The 26661-nt window shown below is 33.1% G+C and overlaps 2 protein-coding genes across 11 annotated transcripts in view; one reads left to right on the top strand and one right to left on the bottom strand.

The window, feature by feature from the left end:
- The window catches only part of LOC133182368 (uncharacterized), a 28015-nt gene extending 4104 nt beyond the window's left edge, over positions 1-23911 (bottom strand). For 6 of the 10 annotated variants that reach the window (XM_061317187.1, XM_061317188.1, XM_061317192.1 and 3 more), the window contains exons 1-14: positions 20669-21100; positions 13184-13221; positions 11086-11250; positions 10545-10612; positions 6272-6381; positions 5534-5670; positions 5120-5153; positions 4488-4553; positions 3836-4104; positions 3041-3148; positions 2812-2895; positions 2305-2438; positions 1937-2074; positions 9-1688 (exon numbers count right to left, since the gene is read on the bottom strand). In XM_061317187.1, the coding sequence (XP_061173171.1) occupies positions 9-1688; positions 1937-2074; positions 2305-2438; positions 2812-2895; positions 3041-3148; positions 3836-4104; positions 4488-4553; positions 5120-5153; positions 5534-5670; positions 6272-6381; positions 10545-10612; positions 11086-11250; positions 13184-13221; positions 20669-20978 (3341 nt within the window). In that variant the 5' untranslated portion in view covers positions 20979-21100. Of the gene's footprint in view, positions 1-8; positions 1689-1936; positions 2075-2304; positions 2439-2811; positions 2896-3040; positions 3149-3835; positions 4105-4487; positions 4554-5119; positions 5154-5533; positions 5671-6271; positions 6382-10544; positions 10613-11085; positions 11251-13183; positions 13222-17029; positions 17085-20668; positions 21102-23589 lie in introns of those variants that run through there. The other 4 variants (XM_061317186.1, XM_061317183.1, XM_061317193.1 and 1 more) reach the window with 4 other exon arrangements.
- LOC133182373 (B9 domain-containing protein 2-like) overlaps positions 1-26661 on the top strand; it is a 613772-nt gene that overhangs the window by 575311 nt on the left and 11800 nt on the right. The gene's annotated exons all lie outside the window — the stretch shown is intronic.

The raw sequence follows: 26661 nt of genomic DNA, 5'->3' as shown, positions 1-26661 counted from the left end.
TTACCAACCTTTTTCTTCCAAAAAAGCTCTTGATGGAACCAAACTTGGTCTTTTTCTTCACTTTGGACACATCCTCTGTGGATTTGGAGATGTTTTCATTAGATCCCTTGCCACCTTTATCCTTTCTTTTGGGCATATACATGGGGATTTTGGTGTCTTTAGCCAGAGCTTTCAGGTTCTTTCCATCTGTAGGGGTGATAGGAGGTGATGGAATCTTGGAAGCCGAGGGCATCTGGTCTAAATTTGGATAACTTAAACGACCACTAGGGACAGGCAACTTTTTCGAAGTTTTGTTGGAATTCTTTGGTACAGAACTACTTGGGGTTAAAGGATCTGAAGAAGGATGGCCGGTGGATTCAGCATTTTGATGGTTGGGCCTCATAGATAGATTTTCTGTAGCTTTCACATCGAGCTTCAGTCCATTCTTGTTAATATCAGCAGAGGCTTTCATACAATCTCCCTTAAATGAATGGTCCTCTTCTGAAGGTTTTTCAGCCTGCACATAAGAGTTCCTTTTATTGTCCATGTAATCATTAGCATCAATTTCAAACAGCTGCATGTCCCTTTTCTTATTTAAAACACCAGTTGAATTATCAGATGGGGCTGGTACTAAGTGTTCAGGCTTCAGCTGCTTGCTGCCAGCAGCTTCACTTGAATTTTTTCTTTCCACTGATAATTTTGAGGATGTGTCTGACAATCGAGATTTTTGAGATTCATTTCTCCTTGGACTAGGAAGAGGTTTTTCTCTGCGCCCCTGAGGAATCTCAGAGGTCACATTCTTGACCTCTGGTAAAACTCTTCTCTGATGATAGTTTTCATACGGATTTTCATGCTGTTCCTTTACTGGACTATTATGAGAATGAAAAGAACCTGATACATTCCTGTCTTTATCATATTCTTCCTCATCATCTTCATCACCATAGATACCATAGTCTTCAACAATCTTCTGCTGAAAGGCAGGTCTACTTGACTGAACACCATTGTATGAGGAAGTGGCAAATCTGTCCTCAGCAGGTCTTCCAGATTCTGAAGACATACTGAGGGGTTGGAAATACTGATCATTTTCTTCTCTATGACTACTATCCCTGTCCCTCTCTGCCAGCAGTCTCTGAAGAGACAGATGAAGCTCATTCCTTGCCCTGCCCTCCCCTGGATGATCTCTAGGGGAGTTGAGACTTGTCCCTTGAAATGACCAGTCCTCTAACATCTGGTCTCGTCTTTCACTTCCCCTGTTTGTGAAATCAATGGAACTTGCTGGTCTGGTCCTACCTCTTCTGGTTGATGGAGGAGGTCTTAGATTCTCCTGTTCATCAAAGGCTGTCCGACTTGGAGTGCTTGAAAATGGGAAATGTGGAGTGAGTGGGCGAAGATAGTTTGAACTTATTGCACTCTTTGGATTATCAGGTCGCCTTCTAATTTTAATTCTCCTTGGAGGTTTTTCAGGACTACGAATTTCTGGCACTTTGGCTTGTATTTTTGAAAGAGAAGAATACATCTTGTGTCCTGATTGATAAGGCAAGTAGACACTGCTCTCTTTGCTTGTATTCATGAAATCAACATATTCCTGTGAGGATAAATCAGGATGACTTCCGAAAGTATGATGAGAGTGAGAAGGGACAGACACTGGGCGGTCTCTATACCCCTGCTCCTCCCTCTCTCTTCTCTCCCTCAACACTTGAAGGACATATCTGTAATCATGTATAGATAATACTGTATACATTATATTACATGTATTTACATTACATTATTTACATTAGATACTGTAAAGACATGAAAAGCAATGAATGTATTTCCTCTCTGACAAATGAAAAGCAACAGATGTAGAGGAATTTTTTTCAGAATACATGTATAACAATATTATTAGCATATTTTACAGTTGAACAAAAGTATTAGTATTAAGGATGTTTGAGTATTTGATAAGGAATCTATACAATACCTCCTAGTAGTGTTAGGTGAGGCTGGATGACGAGTCTCATCCTCCTGAATCCCGCTGTCCCTCGCACTGGACACCTGATTAGCTTCAGCGCTGCTCCCACTTGAACGAGAACGCATCGAATTTCCACTCTCTCGAGACCTGACAGAGAAAAAATTAATGTGAAAGTCATACATGTATTTCAGTTCAGAGTCATAATTATAAAATGAACACAAAATGCAGAAAATCTACTATGGCATTCAATAATGACTATACTGCAATTTTGCAACTGTGCAAAAATTTTGCTGCAATTTGTAAAATTGCCAAAATGTTAGGAAATAGGGTAATGGGGTATAATTCTTATATTATAACCATGAATTTAAGGATTATACCTGGAAACATTCAGGAACTGGGAGGCATGCTCTATGTCATTATTCATGATGTAGAGGAAACTTTTAAGGCTGTACAGGGCAGCCTCTAAATACTGTCTGTCTGGATGATCCACTGCTGTGTGCTTTAACAGGTTCTACAAGGGATTAAATTACAATTAATATATTAGTTAATCACAGTACATGATGTAGTTTTCATCATGATCCATTGATCCAAGTTGAATACATTTTTTCACCAAGAGAATGTTATTTTGACTCGGACTTTTTTCTATATCAGCCACGATCGCTTCTTTAATATAAGGGATTGCTTTTAATTGGTTTATTGCTAAAGCTATTAAATATGGTATGACAATTATGTTAAGAAATATGAAAAAGTTGATACTAGCATGCTTATCCCATGCCAGTTTCAGAGAAAATGTTGCAAATGATCAATAAATCCCAGAAAAAGTGGTTTATGAATATTTACTTCTTATGTGACTCAGGTGTAATGAAAAAATTTGGAAAAATTACCTTCAGTAATAGTGAGTATTTTGGTATTTGTTGTAAAGGTTCCAGCAGTAGTGGTATGACATTTGAAGATGCTAAATTTGAACTCTGAAAATTTAAAACAAAGTTTGCATTAAGTCTCAAGTCATTAATGATTGCTCAAGAAAATCACAATCACTGAGCCAACAGAGCATTTTATCATCCTAGTGTAACTTTAAAAAAGTCTTACGTGTGTAATATAATATATACTTACCCCCATGAGAGATTTGAAGTGGGGTGATTGTGAGAACCACTGATTCATGTTGTTGATGATTGAGGGAAAGTCATTAATGTATTCTTTGTACAAAGACAATCCTTCTCCCTGCAACAGTAAAATGTACAACTAATTAATTATAAAGAGACATAGATATGAACATGAACATGACAAATAGGACAATATAACAATGACCAGATATAGAAAGAAATAAAGTTCACAATTTAAATAAAATCAACTTCAAAGTAACATGTATACCAGGTATCAGAAACTTAAGAGTTACTGTGAGCAGTGAGCTCACAAAATGATACCCCCTGCTCCCATATGTGTATGGCAAGGTCAGTGCTTTAATTGCTATGGAAAAGCCAAATATCTGTCAGATCAAAACTTAAAATAGGAGTGCATAATGGCACTATGTAATAAAGATTGTTTGGAAAGTATTATTAAATGTTATTCAGTGGTATATAGGAGGAGTTGCTGTTAAGAGATGGGCAATCCCAATATTATAGAAAGAATGGCAATGTTATCCAGTGGTATAGGAGGAGTTGCAGATGAGAGATATGGGTCCTCCCAAGCATAACAGACTGATGGACAGACACACAGATGTACAGACACTGATGCCTCCTCATTATATACCCCCACTTTTCAAGCAGGGGTTTACCAGTAATAATAAGTCCCTTTCATGTTAGTAAAATCTCTTTCTTCATTTAGAAACAAAATGCTTTAAAATTTAGCTATGGCAATTTATTCTCAGTGACCATATGCTGTTTTTTTTTTTTCCAAAGGAACACTTACATCTTGCTTCTCCAACATTTTGACAAAGATGTCCCCTAACATGCCAGAAATCTTCCATTTCATCAGTCTCTCTTCCATCTTATGCAGTTGTAGACAATGTTGTTCATACATCTGAGGGATGTAGGAGGGGATAAGGGCAGATAATTCCCTTGGGGTCATTATTTCTGCCTGTCTGAGGGGGTTCATGTAAGCATCAATCAGAGTCCACAGCTGGGAGCAGTAGGATCTCTCAGCCTCTACTATCTCCTGGGCTGCCTTCTCTCTTTGTACTGAAGATAAAGATTGGTTCATCATAATGAATCATAAATGACATGGATTTATATGTTTCAGTTTAAAAACAGAATTTTCAACATATCACATTTTCCTTTCCCATAATAAATAATGTGTTTCTGTAGCATTTTATACAAATAGATATATTATACATCACTGGTATTATGTATATATTATTTACTCTAAAAATCTTCTACCAATTATGTCAATATACTTCTTTATTCAATAAAATAAATTAATTTTATGTCAGCAAGTACATAACAATCAGCACTTTCACTGTATTAATAAAGTTGAATGGGAATAATTTTTTTCATTTGACCATATTAGTAGAGAAAAGTAAAGTGAGAGCAAGATTAAGTGAAGCATGAATCACCATGGTTACCTTCTTCCACCACCCTTTCATGGAGAGGTAGTTTCCTTGGATGAACATGTTTTTCATCAAGGTAATCTGTGAGTTTAAAAAAAGTAACTGGATACAGTGATGTGATAATGGTGTCAAGGTCAAACAAGTTCAAGGCCAAAGGGTTTTAACAACTTCTTTGTCATTTTACACTGCATAAGCAAATTTTAGTTTTAATTAATGCAGTAATGCATGGGTAAATTTTAATTGGAATATACTTGGACTAAAAAGCAAATTTCATTGAAAATACACGTGACATAAATTTGAACAATGGATTGCAAGGATACAAACAAATGGTAGTATAAACAATGACAGCATGGAAATTTTTACATTTGATGTAAGTTTGTTACTGTAATAGGGATCAGACATCAGTCTCGAGATTTTGATCAAAATGTGTTTAGGTTTACTTTCTTAGAAAATCTGAAATATGAAAAGTATTTGGCAGATATTCCTCCATTTTCATTCTGGGGCATTAGTAGTTCAACAATTTTATGAGAAAGTAGACTGTCTGAAAATGTGAATTCTAGGTGACATGATATGTGCACATTCATCCCAAGGTATTACTGTAACCCTCAACACCAAGACTCTAAAACCAGTGTTAATGGACTACTTACAGCTTCCTTCTTTGTCCAGAAAGAATCCTGAATTCTGTAAAGATAATAAAAAGCATCAACAAAATCCAATACACTCACCTATTAAGTGTATAGGGACAAATGTCACATGAAAGTAATTCTTAGTCAATAGATCAAATGGATACAGCCAGAGAGGCTTATGTTAGGCCAATAAATAAGGCAACCAAAGCCTTTATCAATATGAAACAATTTAATTCAAGAAATGAATGCTGACCATCTCTACCTGTTATTTTACTGCTGAGAATTCACCATCTACATTCTTTGGTACTACTACTTCTTTACTAAATTTTGTATAATGTTATATCAAAAAGAAAACACAATACAATGTACATACATTTATCCTTAAATACTGATTATGAAGTTAGGAAGACTTATAAGCCAACACATCTGTATTACCTGAAGATTTCTAAGTGTCTCCTCCTCATCACTTGAGGACAATTCCAGGTGTAGACACTTCTCGTGGAGGGCCTGGGATAGATTGAGGCTCTTACAGGCCAGGGCAGTCACTGAATGAGTATCACAGTCTTCTGAAGCTAAAATAAATGTAATGCCAAATAAATAAAATTTTCTATTCTCTTTTGCATTTTAATACCTTAAAAAATTGGTAAATAATACTTTATTGAGTCAACTGTACATTTAGCTCATAGATTTATAGATTGTTTTTTTTTTTTTAATTCATATTACTAGGAAAATGAGTGCTGATGTAAGCCTACCCCTTTTATGCACATTCAAATTATAGAAATCCAACACCAACTCCAATAACTAATAAATCTTGCTTTAATTTTCTATTCACGCTATAATGCTTATAAAGTCAAATTTGGTATTCAGGGGGGTAAACAAGATAATGGAGATTCAAAGTTATCTCTAAATGAAAAAAGTCTGTTATCTGGTAGGTCATACAAACTGAGTTCAGGATTGCATTTCTAATGTATACCTTAGTGATAATTCAAAATATGACTAAATGTGTTGACATCTAGTTGCTAGACACTTCACTAAATGTGTTCTTTCAAGAAAATCTGATAACCTACAATTCTGAAAAACAATATCTAACCTTCCTTTAAGAGTTTTAAATTCTTTAGTACAACTGCATAATTTATTCCTTTTTCAGAGAGAAAGAGAGAGAGAGAGTTCTACCTTTTTGTTGATGAAGACTTGCTAGATAAGGTTGAACCATGGGGGCCACATCTTTTCGGGAAGATTCTGGTGCATGGGACTCTAATAAATGAGGCCTCTCTGATTTAAATCTAAAATACAACCAATTATTATCAACTAATTTTACAGCAGATGAAATGGTAATTGTATGCAAATGATACAAGGAATGCACTACTCTTTTATTTTTGTAACTATAATAATATTAAAAGATGTGTATTGTTCTCTTGTACTGTTCTTAAAATCCTATAAGTTTTAAAATGGGGCTCCTATCCCTGATACATTTGTTTAAAAACCAAATTTAGACATACAGAAATTCTTTTAACTTCTCTGAAAGCATCAAATGTAAGGGGAGATAATAAAGTTCTAACAAATTCTTTTGCATTCATTGAAAGGTTTCAGGAGCATGACACTGTTACTTGAGCTCTTTTGATACTCTTGACAAACCAGCACAGGTATTCAAACTTCATAACCTATTGTTCACTGAATGTTTCACAACTGCCATAATCTGTATTTGCTTACATGGGTACACATGAAACATTACTATACTAAATGGGTGGGGAACTATAATAATTTGTGAAATACTACACTTTACATTGAAAAGGATGGCTCAAAAAGGACGGTAAACAAAAATATCTACCGGTAATTACTGTAGCTCACAGTTGACACACTGACATAATCTCTGACCAATCTCACACATAAAGTACATGTACTTTAAAAACTTTGTCATGAAAGGAGTCATAACTAGGTCTTTTTTTTTGATATCTGCACTAAAGCATCTCTAGCCTTGTCTAATCTTATGACTTCATGGTGACATAGTCATAAGTAATTTTAGATAATGAAAAAAAGTTAAGCTAGCTAAATTTGAGTGTCCATAAAAGGAGATTTACAGTGAATTAGTCTAAATTTCAACATGAAATTTTATGATTAAATAGAAATGGACTCTCCTGGTCAATGATTGGATCTGATTTTGTCTAAGAAGTGATGTTCTTTCTATCCTAAGCCCTACACAATTGTAAAATGAATATTGTTTTACTTTTTAAAAAAGTTATTTTAAGTGACTTTATACATCCACAGTAAAAAAAAAAGGAAATCTCATCCACACTAAGCATTTATACTAGATTTAAAATCATTGTATAATTATTGATATAATCTGAACAGTCCTTTGCTGTGTAAATTAAGAATGAGGTGTGTATCAGAATCAATATCATGTCTTTTTTAAGTGGAAGCAACTGCCAACACCTTATCTTTTTTCTCACTCAGTTTTATTTACCGGTATAATCCTCTCTATTTTAGTTTATTTTATTTAAAAGTGGGGATTTTAAGGAAAAGAAGGATAAAGGAGGATCAAGGAATAATAGGAAAAGTAGGAAAAAGTAGGAAAAAGTAGGTACTGTAACAGTAGGCAGCCTGCTTGAGCTTGCTCACAAGTTTTAAATGCTGCTGACATGATGGCAGAGAGAGTGATTTCTATAAATGTATATCCTCCCCTCAGCTGTTCTTTGTGTGAAGTATAATTATTAGATTATATGTTACATAGAAACATCAAATAACATACACTGTACGCAAAAAAGAATTTGTACCGATACTGGTACACATTCTACTTTAACTAGATACCTTCCTAAATTCTTCCATTTACCGGCACAAACAAAACGAGGAGAAATGACACAGAATTTTGTAAAGATCAGATTTACAAGGTCTTATTGACAGTAAAAAGTTAGTGCTCCCATGTAAAGTTACTCCACTATACAATAGTTAATGTCTGATCTACATGATAACTTATGGAAATAAAATCTCTCAAGAACTGCTTCATCATACAGTGGAAAGTTTGTAAATAATTTCTCCATTTTATAGACACACTGATCTTCAGTCTACCACATTTTCATTCAGATCAGCTTTTGTAATGGGTATTTAATGATGCAAAGGGGTTAAAGATATGGATAATAAAATTAAATTCAGGGTATAAAATTCTCATTTTGAACACTGTATACAATTCATATCACTTTCTAAAGCCATTCATATCACTTTCTACAGACTAAATACTTCACATCATTCAAAATTAGAATTGCACAACAAGCCTTGTATAAAGTGATATATGCATGTGTCATCAACTTGAATGTATGTGGATTAAATATTGTGCTTTGAGTAATTAAAGTGCATTTTCATTCTTAAGAAAGCAATAATCAAATGGTAAATGTCCTCAAGACTTATCCATCCTAAAACAACAAATATATATATACAGTAAAACTCATTTTGCATGAATATAGACAGTGAATTTATGGCTATAGCAGTTTTTTTTTAGTCCTTGGGAATATTCTTAACAATTCCTAGAAAGTTTTAACATTTATAAGGAACTCTTTTATAACATTTTTATGGATGTAGGAAGTTGATTTTCTGTCCCATAAAGGTTAAAATTAATGAAATTTACATCTTTTATAATGATTTTTTTCAAGGTCCCAAAATTGAAAAAATCAGCAACATTAAACTGATATTATTTTTTGTATAAGTATTTATAATTGAAACTTTATCAAACAGAAACTTATTATAAGTTCTCTAAAAACTAGGGATGTCAAAATATTTATTTTTCTTAGTCGATTATTCGATTGCATTATTCGAACGATAGTCGAATATTCGGAACATTTTCTGAGAATAAAATTTTAGTTCAAATTTCACTGGTACATGACGTATTTATAACTCAAAAACCCTTAATCTGTTTAAAAAGTAACATAAAAATTAATGCAGCTTAACGTTGGATAGCAAGGTTATATGAAATGAATTTAGAAATCTAATATTCCTAAATTCATGATTTCCCCATCAATTGAATTCATAAATTGGTCTGTACATGCAGTTAGTTTTTATTTTAGTTAGCATTCAAAATTTGCTAGCCGATATTTTTTAAAGCTTATTGTGAAATAAATTAGGGGGGGGGAGGGGTAATCTCACACTATCCAAACGCCAGGTGGCTGTTAAATTGTTAAACAGTTAGTTACTGCTTATTCATTTATTGATGGTTCTGGCTATCAAAATGTCTTTAATTATGAACAATTTAAAATGCAAGCGAATTGTTCTAATAATTATCGAAGCGTCAAAACATGTCACATGTTCCTCGCATTTGAGCAATCTTAAAATAAAAGATAATTGGTACATCGTATAAAATCAAGTCCAATTAATTTTTTTTACAAACAAAGCCCAGATATATGTTGATGGTTGATTTATTACAAAAACAACACAAGCAGTAACTGGTAGATAATTTTTTTTAATTCTCGCGGTAGTGAAGCATTTATAATTACTGTACTTTCTATACGCACATGGAAAATCAAGTTTTTTTGTAGAGGAAAACTATCTTATCAACTGTCTCCGAGGAAAGACGGTTTCTCAATTTTGAAATGAGAATTTCATATCGTTATCACTCCTTTATTGCATTTTTTTTTAAAATTATAATATTCGAATGTCGTTTCATTATTCGATCGTCGGTCCATTCGACTGACAGTCGAATAGTCGACTATTCGTTGACATCCCTACTAAAAACCTAAAATAGGTTTTGTAAATAATACATGTACCGGGTATTTCAATGAGCATATTCGGTAGTCAAATGAAGGAAAAAATTTATATTTTGAATTCGTTATTTATACTTTTTATGAATTTATTGTTCGGATATAACAGATTAAGGATATAGTAACATAAATCCACAGGTGCATGGGACTTTGCTATAACCGAGTTTTACTATACTAGCACTGTACTTTGCCTGGACTGAAAATAAGTCATGAACTTAGAAAACCACAATTCTTCTAATCTATCCACAAATTAAAGTAGGATGAATTTGTGAAAACAATACCAAAATTCCTATTTGACCTGTGACATCTTAAAATGGCCATAACCTGACTTGTAGTCATGACTTATACTTTGATCAAATGTGTAGTCCGAAAGGTATTACCAAAGTTAAAATCATGAACAAACAGACAGCAGAGCAAAAATTCATGTAATATGCCCCAGGTTTCAATCCCCTTTAGAATGGCATATAATATGATGAGATAAAACTCTACTCTACAAACAGCTGATTGTTACTTTTTACAAATATCCTCCAAAAAAGCTTGTAAACATAAGACATAAAGACCTGAGTTAGAAGTCTTTGATTCATCTTCCTAGATGAAAAGCAATATCTGTCTGATCTGGGCCAAAACTACATAAAACATGGAGAGACCTTAGATTAACTTCTTAGGATATTATAAATCTGACTCTTAACTTCAATGTTACATACTTTTCTTCCCAGGTTTTCTGTGTTGCTACAACTCCTTTTAGCTCTGTTTTGATTGAGTCTACCTCTGACTGCAAAAGAAATAAAATAAGGTTTACCTATAAAGAGGAACAGATTCATTTAACCAGAAGTCACTGATGAGACTGTAGTTCTACTGGTGTGTACTTATAATAAAGATGTATTTTAGTACATTGTATAGGTTACTTGTATATCAAGCATATTGAAATACTCTATAGATTTGAACTTATTCAAAATGCAAATACATGAAACTTGGTATGCTAAATTATATTTTATCTTCTCTCCATAATTCACAAGGATGGTCAGTGCTCTATGAAAAGTGTGGCTGATAATAGTGATACATGTACATTTATCAATCTATAATGTGTTAACTATGTTAAACACCTGAAAACATTTCGAACCAGAAATTCAGATTAGCCATTGAACTAAAGACTTTTTCATCATATATCTCACTGTTAGATCAGTGAATGATTCAGTATACATGTTGTCATTTGCCTATGCCCTTGAATATCAAGAAAAAATTGACCTTGAGACTTCTGACTAGGTCGGTGAGTTCTGTAATCTGTCGTAGATTGCTCTCCCGGTCAGCTGACAATTGCTGCTGTAGAGACTCGTCACCGTACTGCGTCTTGGCCAGCTCCTCCATGGCTGAAGTGAAACTTAGCTTCATCTCCTGCACCATGTCCTGAACCTGAGTTATAATCAATATAATTAAGCCGAAAAAGCAACACAAATTCCTGAGTGTAGGTACAAGTATATATATGAAAAATATTTTAGTTTTGAAAATTCCAGAAGGTATGATCTGGTACTTTTTACCCTGGAGGTATACTCCATAAGGTGCATGTGCTCTTAATGAAAAATAGGCGTATCAGGTCATATCCTCATGAACATATCAAACTGAAGAACATTAATCATATTTAATTAAAACTATTGATTTCATTCAGATGCACTAAAATTCACAAACTATTTGAGATTTTGTCCCCTCATTTTAACTTAAAGTAGAGCCATTTACTCTGCATCAGATGTAGTTCATGAAGATGTGAACTAGAATTTCATTCAAAGAAATCTTAAAGGGAAATCACATCTTAAGTAAATATGTGCAAATATGTTTTACACACAGAATATTTTGTCACTATAATTATTCTGTTTTAACAGACAATGCAAATGATATCATCTAAAGCCATGTAAGAATAAACTGCTCTTTCACTAAGCTCAAAGATAGCAACTTTATATTGGTGTATACAGTATATGTTCACATGTATTATGGGGTAATTTTAAACCAGATTTATTTCAGCTATTCTCATCCTAATTTTCAGACCAGTCAGAGAATAATAGAACACATATATCTCTGTTAGAGGCAAAAGTTTTTAAATACACATTTATAATGGACTGATATCATATTATTTACATTTCCAATGTCTTTGTCCGAGATAAAATTACAAAATGTAAAAATACTTTATTTCTACATAAATCTACTGGTTCATCGATAGGCGCGGTTAAAAAAAAATCACGTGCGGGGCGGGACAAATAGAGACAGAAGCGGGGCTATTAGCACGGGAATTTGCAGAATCAGGAGCATGTAAATATAAGGAATAACTGTCAGATTTTTTGGATTCATGACGATGATCAATCGATTGGCTTGCGTGATAATTTTATGCATAAACGCCGAAGGCGTTTATGCAAATTATCACGCAAGCCACTCGATTGATCACATCATGAATCCAAAAAATTAGACAGTTATTCCTTAAATGAATTTTAAATGAAATGCTTTTGGGTGAAAAGAACAAGGAAATAAAATCGCCTAATAATTTTTTTCTTCATACAGTTAGATTTTTATCATTGTTTCTATTTAAAATTAACACATTCAGAACCAAATGAATTCATGGAAAAAAATAATTCACTAAAATGAAAATAAATTCAAGTTCAAGAGATCTTTGATCTCTAAAGATAGGTCGGAATTTTGTAACCAATGGTTTATCATCACTTATGAAACTGTAAATTACGATGAGGAAATGACAGGTACTTCAGAAATTAGGAACATAGGAAGTTGACTTTTATCCTCTTTAAATGAACCAGGAACTGTTGCTATAAATGACATAATCATTACTTGGTGGTGTCTGGTATATGCTTTCTAATCATCATTATATCATACTTTTCTAATTATTTGCAAAAAATAGTTACTTTGTAAATCATTTCTTTGGATCTTTGAAATAAGTATGCAATTCTACTTTGGCAAATGCTGGCTTACTAACATTCAATAAAATATATTTCTATATGTTTCATTATACTGGTAAATTGAACCAAAAAAGTAGGAACTTAGTCTGTCATTAGGATTTTGTTAAGGACAATTTACTTTATAAATAAAGTTCCAATTTGACAAATGCATACATTGCATGATCTGTAAGAAATAATACACACATAATAAATTTATGAAAATTATTTATATCAGATTGCTATAATTGACATGATCTATTGGGTTGATTAATATCATTCCATACTTTGAGGTCAAACCCTGACCCATGTTAACAAGAATATTTTTCTGCCCTGTAATTACTGACAATTACCAGATAAGAAACTGATATATACCAGATTGTGGAATGTATATCTCAATATAAAATATTTACCATTGCTATCTGCTCTGTCAGCTGAATTTGCTCCATGGCTGAAAAAAAAAGAAGAAATTTTAATGACTAAAAACACTTTTTTTCCCCTCATTCTTTTCACCTAAATTAATTGTAAATTTACCTTCCACAGAAAGCAAAACAAAAGAATTTTTTCACATTCGATCCATTAGAAGCCAAATCATGTCTTTGATTCTCCCAAATTCAAAGGGTTTAAATCTTCCATTATAATCTTCAATCAGTGGAAAAAGTGTTTAAAAAATGACACCAAACAGAATTTCAACATCATAAAGAGTCCATGTGACACCACTTGAAAATGTTCTCCATAAAAAAAAATGATTGTTATCTCACAGTAAGCTCATGGAAATCAGAATTGAACAGCAAGTTCAGCCAATTGTTAATCCATTATTAACTTGGCCCTTCCCTATACATCTAATGTACACACAGCTAGATCTACAGGTAAATTTAAAATAAACGATCTTACATGTCTGATCAATCTTATCTTTCCAGAAGATTAAAAATACATCAAATTCATTAAATGTCCCACAACTGATATGGTTATCTGTTTGGACACTATCGAAAAGCAGGGAGGTCAATATTTAACTAACTTGCCAATACACACCTGAATTTCTTACCCAAGTATTGTATATCTATCTTCTTGCGACAAAACATCTGTTTATATAAACAGTTATAGATATATTGAAAAGAATTGGCAGGAAAGTTCAATTTAGTTAATGGTCTTCAGAATTCAATAGGTTCCATTTTACAAAACCGGAGAAGGGATTTCTGAGTACAAAACATCTGAATTGACATAACACTGTAAAAGATAGTATGAAAAGGTAAACTTCTTTATATATTGAAGTGTAACAGTTTAAAAACTAAAACTCTGTATGAATCACCATAGGTCATTACCATACATGTTCTTTAAGGGAATTGGAAAATACAATTGTTTGTTGACAAAAAAAAAGTATTTGGATCTGCACAATATCATTAAACATATTGAATACTATCACATTTATTCATTTGTTCAATCACCTAATATAAATTCACTTCTCATTTAATAATGACTGCAAAAACCATTGAATCAAATTGTGATAATCGTCTCTTATCTCCAAATTCCTTTTATCTTAATTGTTACTTCATATGTTAAAATATATATATAATGGACATGGCGCTTAAGTCTAGAAAATGTCTTAGACACACTCTACCACCTGAACCTCTTTGTCAACACCCCCAGACTAGAAATATCTTATCAATGCCAAACATTTAAGATAGAGGCAACTGTATACAGCTGTCACATCAAATATCAATATCTGCATTCATAGTGTATTCCTAAAAATATTGATCTGTCAAACTAAGATGTTTTGCCCACCAACTGTTTAATATCTATTGTTGTAAGAATCAAATACTCAGGTGCAAATCTGTGGAAAATTAAACCTAATTTTGACCAATTCCTGAAGAAATTACCAAGGCTTAACTAAAAACTGAAAAGTTTTGTTAATTTTATATTCAGTAGAAATGGTTATGAATTGAAACCCAGAGCAAATTCAAGAATTTTAAACTCTTGTATGACAAATTATTTCAATAAATACAGAAACAATTTACTCAGAGGGTCACTAAGAGAGAAAAAGAGAGAGAGAGAGCACTGCAATAATGCTATAATGATCTTAGTATGAAATCTTCATCTGAAATTACTAAGTTTGCCTCCAACAAGAAATAGTATTGTACATATATTTTAATATTCCACTCATAACGATGTGTTTTATTTCTGAAGATAAGAGAAGATACTGTGCACAATGAGGCATCTTGTATACTGAATAAAGAAACACAGATGTTCACACTATGTGAAAAATATGCGCAAAACACAAAAACATAGGTAATCAAAGATTACGAAGCTCACCTCGACGAATGTTATCTACATGTAAGGCAAATTTCACATATTTTTTTTCTAGTTAGGGTACATCCCAAGATCAATATCCATGCAAGTTTGATTTAATTATAGACCTGCTCAAAAAACTTTTGACCTGTTTAGTAATCAAGAAAATTTTGGTCAGTTCCAACATCCAAAGCAAGTCTGGAAGTTTTCATCCTTAGATGCACCATCTATGCAAGTTTAATCATAACAGGCCATAATATTATATAGCTACTTCAAAAAATATTACCCTGGTCACTCATCTGGAAAATGTATGTCAGATTCAGAATCCAAGGCAAGTCTGGAAGTGTCCATCCCTAGATACATCATCCATGCTAATTTGGTTAAAATATGGCTAAAATTCACTCATGTGGAAAATCTAGGTCAGATCCAGCATTCAAAGCAGGTTGGTTAGTGTACATCCCTAGATGCATCATCCATGAAAGTTTGGTCCAGGTAGGGCTTATAGTTACTTGGGAACGAGACTACTCCTAAATCTAAACCTGGTCTCACATGTGGAAAATCTAGGTCAGATCCAGCATCCGAAGCAAGTGTGGTAGTGTCCATCCCTGGATGCATCATCCATGCAAGTTTGGTCCGGGTAGGACTTATAGTTACTTGGGAATGGACCTGCTCCAAAAACTTTAACCTGGTCACTCATCTGGAAAATATAGGTCAGATCCAGCATCCGAAGCAAGTGTGGTAGTGTCCATCCCTAGATGCATCATCCATACAAGTTTGGTCCAGGTAGGGCTTATAGTTACTTGGGAATGGACCTGCTCCTAAAACTTTAACCTGGTCACTCATCTGGAAAATCTAGGTCAGATCCAGCATCCAAAGCAAGTGTGGCCATGTCCATCCCTAGATGCATCATCCATGCAAGTTTGGTCCAGGTAGGGCTTATAGGTACTTGGGATAGACCTACTCCTAAAACTTTAACCTGGTCACTCATCTGGAAAATCTAGGTCAGATCCAGCATCCGAAGCAAGTGTGGTAGTGTCCATCCCTAGATGCATCATCCATGCAAGTTTGGTCCAGGTAGGACTTATAGTTACTTTGGAATAGACCTGCTCCTAAAACTTTAACCTGGTCACTCATCTGGAAAATCTAGGTCAGATCCAGCATCCGAAGCAAGTGTGGCCATGTCCATCTCTAGATGCATCATCCATGCAAGTTTGGTCAAGGTACGGCTTATAGTTACTTGGGAACGAGAGTACTCCTAAATCTAAACCTGGTCACTCATCTGGAAAATCTAGGTCAGATCCAGCATCCGAAGCAAGTGTGGTAGTGTCCAACCCTAGATGCATCATCCATGAAAGTTTGGTCAAGGTAGGGCTTATAGTTACTTGGGAATGGACCTGCTCCTAAAACTTTAATCTGGTCACTCATCTGGAAAATCTAGGTCAGATCCAGCATCCGAAGCAAGTGTGGTAGTGTCCATCCCTAGATGCATCATCCATGCAAGTTTGGTCCAGGTAGGGCTTATAGGAACTTGGGAATGGATCTGCTCCTAAAACTTTAACCTGGTCACTCATCTGGAAAATCTAGGTCAGATCCAGCATCCGAAGCAAGTTTGGTAGTGTCCATCCCTAGATGCATCATCCATGCAAGTTTGATCCAGGTAGGGCTTATAGTTACTTAGGAATGGACCTGCTCCTAAAACTTTAACCTGGTCACTCATCTGGAAAATCTAGGTCAGATCCAGCATCCGAAGCAAGTGTGGCCATGTCCATCCCTAGATGCATCATCCATGTAAGTTTGGTCCAGGTAGGGCTTATAGTTACTTGGGAATGGGACTTGCTCCTAAAACTTTAACCTGGGACGCCGACGCTAACGCCGACGCCGACACCGACGCCGACGCCGACGCCGGGGGTATAGCATAAGCTCATCTCGACTTCGTCGAGGTGAGCTAAAAATTGATTAAAAAATCCACTTACAAGGGTTCATTTTCTGTGAACTTCAACAAGTCTGGATCTATTCCAACACAAAATACTGCAATTCATATAAACAGAAAATATCATATCCTGTTAGAGTATTCACACAAGATACCCACAATTTCACTCATACTGAATCAGTATGTCACTACAGAGGTCTAGCCCCATATCCTGAACAGTAAAACAAATCCCACACCAGCTAAATATCTCCTTGTCCAATTCAATCCAGACATGAACAAGAGAATTAACTATTAGCAGCCCTTACCACACTCTTAACCTGGTGGTAAAGCCATACTTTATAAAAAGTCCTCAATTCTCTCTCTGTTTCCTTTCTATAAGCTGGGGATTTAAATTCACTGCTTGTTAGGACTCAGTTCCACTAGACATGAAGAATCTGAGGTCTATATTCCAATCTTAAGGACAAACAGTTTCTTCTTTTTTTTTTCATTAGATGTGAAATCCTGGGGTATGACAGCTAGCTAAATATAAATTTAGGTTAAATATATAAAGAAAGCAGAGATTATTATTTAGAGCTGATCCAAAGAATCTGAATACAAAAATAATCTGGTTCAGAATGAGTTTCTCAGTCTGAATTACCTACCTTGATGATCAAAGTAAAGTTCCATCCATTACCTCACATAAAAACTTAATAAATAAATTTGTTTCAGACATAACTGTTAGTAGTGGGTTAAAATTCCAGATTACTTGCTCATCTACCAACTGTCATTACAAGTTTTTTCACCACTGTACTGGGATTTGTATGAAATTTAATTTGGAATGTAACGCTCAAATCTCTGTGACATTTCCAATGTGCAGCTCTTCAACATGTACATATTATTGCGAGGGAAGTTTACACTTACAAAAATCAACAACCATTGACATTCTTCCCCATTATAAATGGACATGTCAATGTATACATGCAGTGGTGCACATTAAAATGTGTTGCAAATAGAATGCTTGATTTTGAAAATATGAGCAGGGAAGTACATGTATTAAATTGATAAATATGGCCATGGCACTAATTTAACCACCTTTTGACCATAAACATCTGCCTAAGATGATTAATCTTTTCCTTTAACATAAAGAAATCAAATAGTGCCCTTTACAATCAATAAAGTATTAAAAAATGAAAGGTCTAGACGAAATCTTGTTTTATGTAGAGCTCTCCTTAATCTTACAATTTAGCTACCAATATTCATTTAAAAAGTTCATTGTTCTAAATATACAAACATATATACAATTGATACAATTGCACAAAGATCATTTTAATCTCCTTTGAATTATTATTACAGCAGTTCCTAAAAGTTCACTCAAAATAATGCTACAAAATAATGCAAGAGTGAGTAGCTAGCAGTAAAAGAAATATTGTGGTCTCTATAGGTTACTCAAATTGTTCTATTCAAACAATTTCGACCCATCCATTTAGTCTTGAACTGAAATTAATTGACTCTGACAATCTACAACATCCTACGATGAAATAAAGATTAATACCTAGCCACATCTGTAATTGATCAAGGCACTTCATATTTTGATATATATTGGAATTTCTACTACTCACCATTTGAGTTCCCAAAATATCAGAAAATCAAATTTTCAATGTTTTAAAAAAATCCACTAGAACTACATTGAATCAAGCATTAAAACATTTGACCCCTTTTTCAAACATCTACAAAAGTATGCATTAGTCAGTACAAAGTTTAAATCATAATACATCAACATTTTGTCAAAATTACATAACTACAAGAGCCATTACCTGGCACAATTTAATCAGGACAATCAACTACTTAATAGTTATCCCTTGACTTTAAGACCTGACAATAAAAGAAAAGTGGAAGGTATTAATAGAGGTCCTACAAGTCCATGATTACCTTAATCCTAACTACCCCTTCACATAAGTATCTTTGACTTCCAGATAATCTCAAATAATTGTGATTTCAATTTCTGTTTCTCATCAAGGGGCAATCTTACTGTTCATTATCCATTTTTCTTGACACTAATTTGCAGATATTGTAATGTAACATGCATACAAGTAAAATACTGAAATAAGAATAGAAATTTTCCTGACAGCATTTTCCCTTAATTAGTGTTGTTGACAATGATTTAAAGTAAGACATACAATGTCCTTTTCTGCCCTCAAGACTAAGGCAACTAATGTAGCAAATTAATTACATCATTAAACATTTGGTCAGAAAAGAAAGTTTACACTGAATCTAAATGCTTTATATTTAATCCTAAAAGGAATGTAAATAGTGTATATACAAGACTTTTATTATAATATTGAAACATCGATCAAGTCATGTGAACATTTATCCATTAGCAAGGTTGAATACCCTCATTATAAAAATGCCCATTTCTATGTTTAAAAATCTTTTGGATAAAGTAAAAAAAAAAAAACATCTGTGTTAAACTTGTGTGTATCCACTCCATTGTCATGATTGTTGAATTAATTCTTCTACAAAACATATTCACATCATTCATGTTAACTAATTTTTTAAAACCATCATTTAGGTTCATTGTTAACAAATAATAAATTTAACACTTTTATAATTACCCAATTCTTATTAAATACACACATATTAAAGTAGTGTAAGAAAATGAACAAAAATTATCACTTCATAATGAATAAAGAAATACTATGGACACTATACAGTCTTCTGATGAAGACTGAGACCAATAAATTCTTTAGTATGTAGTCTTTGATTGAAAATAAACATTTCAGTACTTCATTATATCTAGCCTCTGATCTGATTTACAGAATCTATCATCCTGTCAACACTGTGACACACAGACTTTCGTGGGAAGATAATGTACTATATATACTCTTGATTCTGATTTATAAGTGTAGGAGGTATACCCTAGATTTCCATTAAATGTATTAGATACTCTCCAGTTCTTTAGCATGTACTAGAAGGTATCAGATACTTACCTATAAGTTGGTTTGATTATAAGTCAGTTGTACTTTTTCAGATTATTTTGGAGGAATTTGCCACTGACCTGCTTATAATTGGTACAGTTTTTTGCCAGAATTTTTACCAATTTCAGATAAATTTTCTATAATTGTATTTACCTGTGTTTCAAAGAAAGTTTTGGGTGTGATATTGATATTTGATCTTTTATTAACAATTTAAACAAATATAAGATCATAAAAATATGTATTAGATTTAAGTTCTGACCTTTATAAATGACTATCCTTGAAGCTGTAACAAAATTTCTACAGGTGCTCTTTTAGAAAATACTGATTTTTCTAGGACTTGCTTATAAGTCAGACATAGAGTTTTGGACGAAAATTTCTAAACCTCCAAAAAATCCAACTTATAGGCAAGTATATGAGGTAGTACTCTAGATTTCATGATGTACAAAATTGAAATACGAAATAAATTTAGTTTTAAATTGTTAATAAAAGTTAGCATCAAAAATGAGAAATCTGATTGCTAGACAGATCAAAATTTTTTTATAGAAATGGAAATCATAAAATTATTGTACAATACTATTAGCTAGCTAGTAAGTTATGTCATATCAATGTATACTAAATAAGAACTGACATAATCCAGCTACAGCCTTTGCTATGAGAAAGAATGTACAAAATGTATGAAAGCATATGAAGAGAATATCAAGATTTGGCAACAAAACACAGAAACTTACCCCCTTTGTAACTCCTGTCTCCTTCCCCCTCCTGAGGCGAATTTTCTGCTTTTCTTTCCATCCCATTATTTTCCTTGATTTCTGTCTCAAGTTCATTTTCCCCCTTTTCTTCCTCTGCAGGTGGTGGTTCTCCCGGGGTAGCCACTCTGAAAATACACCACATTTCATCACTACTCCGAGGCTCCTTCAAATACATTTTGATTTTCGTGAACCCTGTCCTCATTTTCTTTTTAGCCATTTTCCTGATCTCCTCAGAGTCAGGCACCATGCTTTCCTTTAAGTCACCATGATGAAAAACAGTTTTCTTCATTTATCACAGAATTCTGTGAAAATTTCTCACTGAGAAATGAATGTATTAAAAGAATTAAAGTTCTTGTCTATACAGAACCTTTAGTGAAATCACAATGCACATAGTATTTGTCCATCGTGTGCTGATACTATTGTATCTTTCACCATACGTCAGCTATATGTTGCTCAACATACAGGAAGAATTAACTTCAGCACAAACACTTCACTTTGGCACTTTTTCAGAAAATCTGGTTTCTACCAAACAATTTCTCAGAACTATACACAGATGCAGAAATATTTGGCTTTTTGATTATGAGAACCTACCAGTCTCTTATCTTCCATCATATCAAAGTAAACAGAACCTGTTCTGGTCAATTATCCATAAAGCTAACAAAAAATTCACAGCTCTAATCTAGTGAGATCAAATCATTATAAAACTCTCAGACTTTATACTAACCTCTGATTTCTTAACAGCTCAATCAAGTTTTCTTAATTTAATAATGAAATACATACATTCTTGCAATAAAAGTTATAATAATTTATATATCATATAACTATAGTAAGCTAAGGGAAAACTTCACCTACATCATGGACATTGCTACATTCCAATAGAAACCATACCCATCTGGTCAGTAGTCCAGTGCATTACCAGACTGGGCAGGAACCGTATGGTCAAGCAGTGTTTATTAATGACCAGATCTCTGGGGCATTTGTGAATTATGACGAAAGAACAAAAGCATATATAGAACTGTCATGTCCATCAGCTTTCCTGATGAATATCAATTAATTTTATATAAGTATACACACTTCTTGTAGAGATTTACTTGATTACTAATTGACTAACATTGTCCTGACAAAGAAATCATTATCATGATTATTTTCTATTTGTGTTTCTTCATACGAGACTGTATATTTAGAGTATGTACTTTTCCTGGCAGTTTTTAGTTTGCTATGACTGAAAAGATTTCTTTCTTCTTTTTTTCTCTTTTTAATACAATGGCATAAAAAATAAAAGATTTCTTTTAAAACTCAATTCTTTGCTAGAAAAGAATCACATACATGTCAAGAGTTGAAATTTAAGTATTTATAAATGTTTTGAAGTACACTAGAAAATCTTATCAATTAAACAATGCAAAACAATTTAGGGGAGTGCACATAGTTTCAGCTGTTTTCAAGTGCATTATATTGTGAATGTAATGCACTTGATGTAAAATATTCTTATCAATAACATGCAACTTGCCCCTAAGCTTGGCAACAGATAAAATAAGCCTCAAGAACATAATTGACAGCATTTAAAATTGGTCATAAATAACATGAAAAGTAAATTGTACCTAGAAAGGTAGTTTATTGAATCTGGTTGAGCACCCACATAAAACTTCACATTTTGTGTAAACATATTAACACTTTCATGTCATTCTTGGCAACAAAATGATATTCTGAAATGACACTTTAATCCAAATATGTAAAATGCAAACAGATAACTTTTTTTTTCAAACTGTAATAGATTTTAAAAAAAAAATTAAATTTCTGTCTTAATCACTTTTGAAGCTATTTTCATAAAAGTACACATGCAACTTCCCTTTTGTTAAAGAAATTGTGAGCGATGATTTAAAGAACAAGCGAAATAATTCCAAATTCAAATAATACACTGTACGTTTAAATTTATAATTGGGAAAATATCAACCAAACTGATCGATCTATACCTGACCCCTATTTCAGTATGATTTAACTATATACCCATGGCAATTCCTAAATCTACCCAAAATATGCAAAGAAACAAGAATATATTGGCAACTGTAAAAATATTCTATTTTTGCTTGGAGTCCATACATTTCATTGTTTTATTCAGTAAAGAATAGTATTCTCTACATAGAGAAACAGTCAACATAATTAATTATATTAGTTCCTCCTAAAAATATTGACAGTCATTTAATTTTTTACTTTTGACAAAAAGAATTTTCCCAAACTTGTTATTGATTTTAAGTGTGACCTAATGATACCGTCACAACTTCTGAAAAGCATGACGTCACAATAAAAAACTAGAAAAACACAGCTATGGCAGGACACACTAACACTATAACCAAAGTGCACATAATGCATGGAATACAAATTATAAATGAATTGTTTCCATCAGTTGTTGAAATTGAATGAATGAAAACAAAATGTAATTTAGTGATTCAGAATGATAATATTTCCCTCCACTCCCTGTCAAGAAATATTTCATCCCTTGGGGCTAACATAATCAATGTTGCCCTCAACCCCAGTCAATATCTGTATAATATTTGTAAACTCTGGAAATTACTTAAGCAATGCCAATGAAACTCTATGTAAATCTTTAGTTTACATCAGATTTATTTTTTAAAAAGAAAAAAAAATGCCAATGAAAATGATGGCATAGAAATTAAAATTCTATTGCTTCACTATATAATTGTCAATCTCCCAAAATTTGTTCTTCAATCATTAGAAAATTTTGAATTACTTCACAATGAAAAGAAATAGTACAGTACATTTTCTTAAATATCCCCCAAGTTTCTATAATCATGAAAAGACATATAGTCATCAAGCATGTCCAATAGTCCTGTATACAGGAAGAGTACATTTTATTAAATAAAAAAAAAATCTCTATATCAAACCTTTTTATGATGCAGCTGTATGTTTCTTCATCAGGAAAGAAAAGCAAAGTCTCAGGAATGGTGTCCATGGCAACCAATTCTCTCATCACAATTTTCTGACTTTAACAGGACTAGCGGGTAGAAATCTTGTTTTGTCATCATTCCCACAGTGCGCTTGGTTACACTTCAATTCACACTCACAAAACCAAAGACACACAAGTTTTCTTTTCATTGCATCCCATTTTTAACACGCTAAATAGAAGATTAGCTCAACTTCTGAAAATAATCTGCCTTGATAATTCTTATGAGAAAACCTATGCTGTTTTCTTTTCTCTTGGTCTTTTTTGCCTTTTACAAGCCTTATCTGGTATTCTGTGTGGACTGGACTAGCATATGAAGGTCTCCCCTAAAAATGATTATAATCATATACACAGACAATGTAGCATGAACTTCACCAAACAAAGATAAAATAAAGATATACATTTATCTACTTAAAATCCTAGACCAGCCCAGTTTTCATTTAATTACAATGGACTTATCATTGTTTGAGACATTTAAATGACACTTGAACCTGCAAAGTGTCATGCTCTCTAAGCTCCATAAAACACCTTAAATTTCATCTGGATAAAAATTTGTTTCAATACACAGCTTATGTCTATTGGAATGCAAACTATACATGAAATCAGTGTGTCACAAATTATATGAACAAATTCAGATACAACATGTAACCACTACCAAATGAAATATATGACTTTAAGGTACAGATGAATCACTTTTGCTGTAGGTGATAGCTATAATGTTAGGACAAATTTATATTAGAGTACACTTGTAATTGAAACAGAAAACATTTCATTTAATTGTGTTATCCTCTTAAATTGAGGAGGAATATCACATCATATTTTTGTTTAATGCATCTTAATTCTTAAATATCTCATTTGAAATAAGATTTCATCATTTAATTCTTTTTAAGGTGAAATATCCCTCTGCTCCAAATTTCACCAATTTTTTTTTTTTTTTTTTTTTTTAATAAATTCCCAACATTGATTTTCATCAACAACAATAGCATTAGATTTTAATGGAAAATAGTATGAAGTATGAAGCGTTGCTTACTTTTTCAGAAATAAATATGTCTAATCATGATATGAAGAAAATTTGATATGGTGAATAGAAAGAACAATATTTTTTTTATCTCACCCTAAAATTAAAAATATGAGGTATTTATATATGAAAATAATATTTACTATCATACCTATCTAATTCACATTAGAAAAAATAATGAAGCGTTGCTTTTTAAATCAGAATATCACGTTGTTTTCTGTGCTTGTAAAATAAAAATGCATCCATCTACGAGAGTTACCTTCTTCAAAATATTTTTTTGTGAAAAAAAATTGATTGTAAAAAGTCTGGTTAGTCTGCATCTGAAATTTGTGTAACAATTAAAAGAATTACATATTATGAGATAGAAATATTTCATTTTTTTTTTTTTTTTTTTTTTTACATATCAATGAGGTACATACACGGGCACTTGTTTCGTATAGATCTATGGGGCACCCCTACTTATTTTTACCACAAGGTACCTAACTCAATTTCAGGCACCCCCGCTTCAAGCTCGTATTTTGTTTACATATCAATCATTAACCTACTTTAAAATGACATCGTTTGCTTCGAGAGACTTTTTTCTTGTCAAATTAATCGTTAAGGACGTCTCTGGTCGAGCCTCTTTATTGTAAACCACTCATTTCTTCCTCGAAAATTACCTCGATACAAAATAAGACTTTGAATGGGATACAAAGACTTCCAGTTGGGGTTATAAATGAATGATAAAACCAGAGACCTCGGAAAGGAATACTCGTAAGTCTCTGGATTTATCCTACTTTTGTAACCCCAACTGGAAGTCTACTTGTATCCCATTCACAGTCTTATTTTGTATCGAGGTAATTTTCGAGGAAGAAATGAGTGGTTTACAATAAAGAGGCTTGACCAGAGACTCCGAAACGATTGATTTGACAAGAAAAGTCATTTGAAGCAAACTATGTCATTTTAAAGTAGCTTAATAATTAATATATATTAAACAAAATACAAGCTTGAAGCGGGGATGCCTGAAATTGAGTTAGGTACCTTGTGGTAAAAATAAGGAGGGGTGCCCCGCATACGAAACAAGTGCCTGTGGGTACATACATACATTTATAAACCAAGACCCAAGTACCTTTGGTGAACAGTACAATGAGAAGACAGTAAGCAACTGTATTAAAAAGAGCAAGATATTGGATCTAATCCGACTTACTTTTCAACTACACTGATTTCAGTATCATGCAGTTCTGAGCATAAGGATCTGTAAGTATTAAGTGGATGTATTATATCAGTTTATATGTAAGCATAAACTACTGAAACCGGGTCCGAACTGGCATCACTTGGCCAACCGATCAGGCCTAAAAATATCAACTTGAATTGCAATACGATGGCAGTATTTGTTGATAAAGTTCGTAGAAAAAGTTGCTAGGGTCTGATTAAAACCAATAATGCTAGCCAATTTATAAATATTTTCAACGATTATGACGATCAGACGACTAACCTGCATCCCTTTTCCACCATGAATAAATAATTATGGAATGCCAAACCCGATAAAATAAAAGTTACAAAGTGGGAGAATTTCAAAACTTGAAAAAAAAAAATAAGACGTTACAATCATGTTTCAAATGCTTGAAGCTTGTTTCTACATGTTTCTATATTTCTTATAATCTTGTTTTGTAACAAAACAAGCATCATTTTAAAATATGTATCATTAAAGCATGGGCACTTATTCTAAATGTGTTATTTTTATAGTCATGGCCGTAAGGACCGGGGGGGGGGGGGGGCAATAATTTTGCCGATATATAGAAAATATAGCTCCTATATGCTTGTGCCCCCTCAATAATAATGTGATGACCTTTTTTTTTCGCTTGTCAAGGAAATTTGGTACTTCATAGTCCCCCCCCCCCAACTAAAAATGTATGGTTGTGCCCCCTCAGAGTGAAATTGCTCCCTACGGGCCAGATTGTGTCAGCAGGAACTATACACACAATTAATATACTAGTATTTATGGGTCCTTGGTGT

The sequence above is a fragment of the Saccostrea echinata genome, unplaced genomic scaffold, assembly GCF_033153115.1.
Source record: "Saccostrea echinata isolate AGI-Se365-2 ecotype Australia unplaced genomic scaffold, CSIRO_AGI_Sech_v1 ptg000009l, whole genome shotgun sequence".
Lineage (NCBI taxonomy): Eukaryota > Metazoa > Mollusca > Bivalvia > Ostreida > Ostreidae > Saccostrea > Saccostrea echinata.
This window is presented reverse-complemented; position numbering and strand designations above follow the sequence as displayed.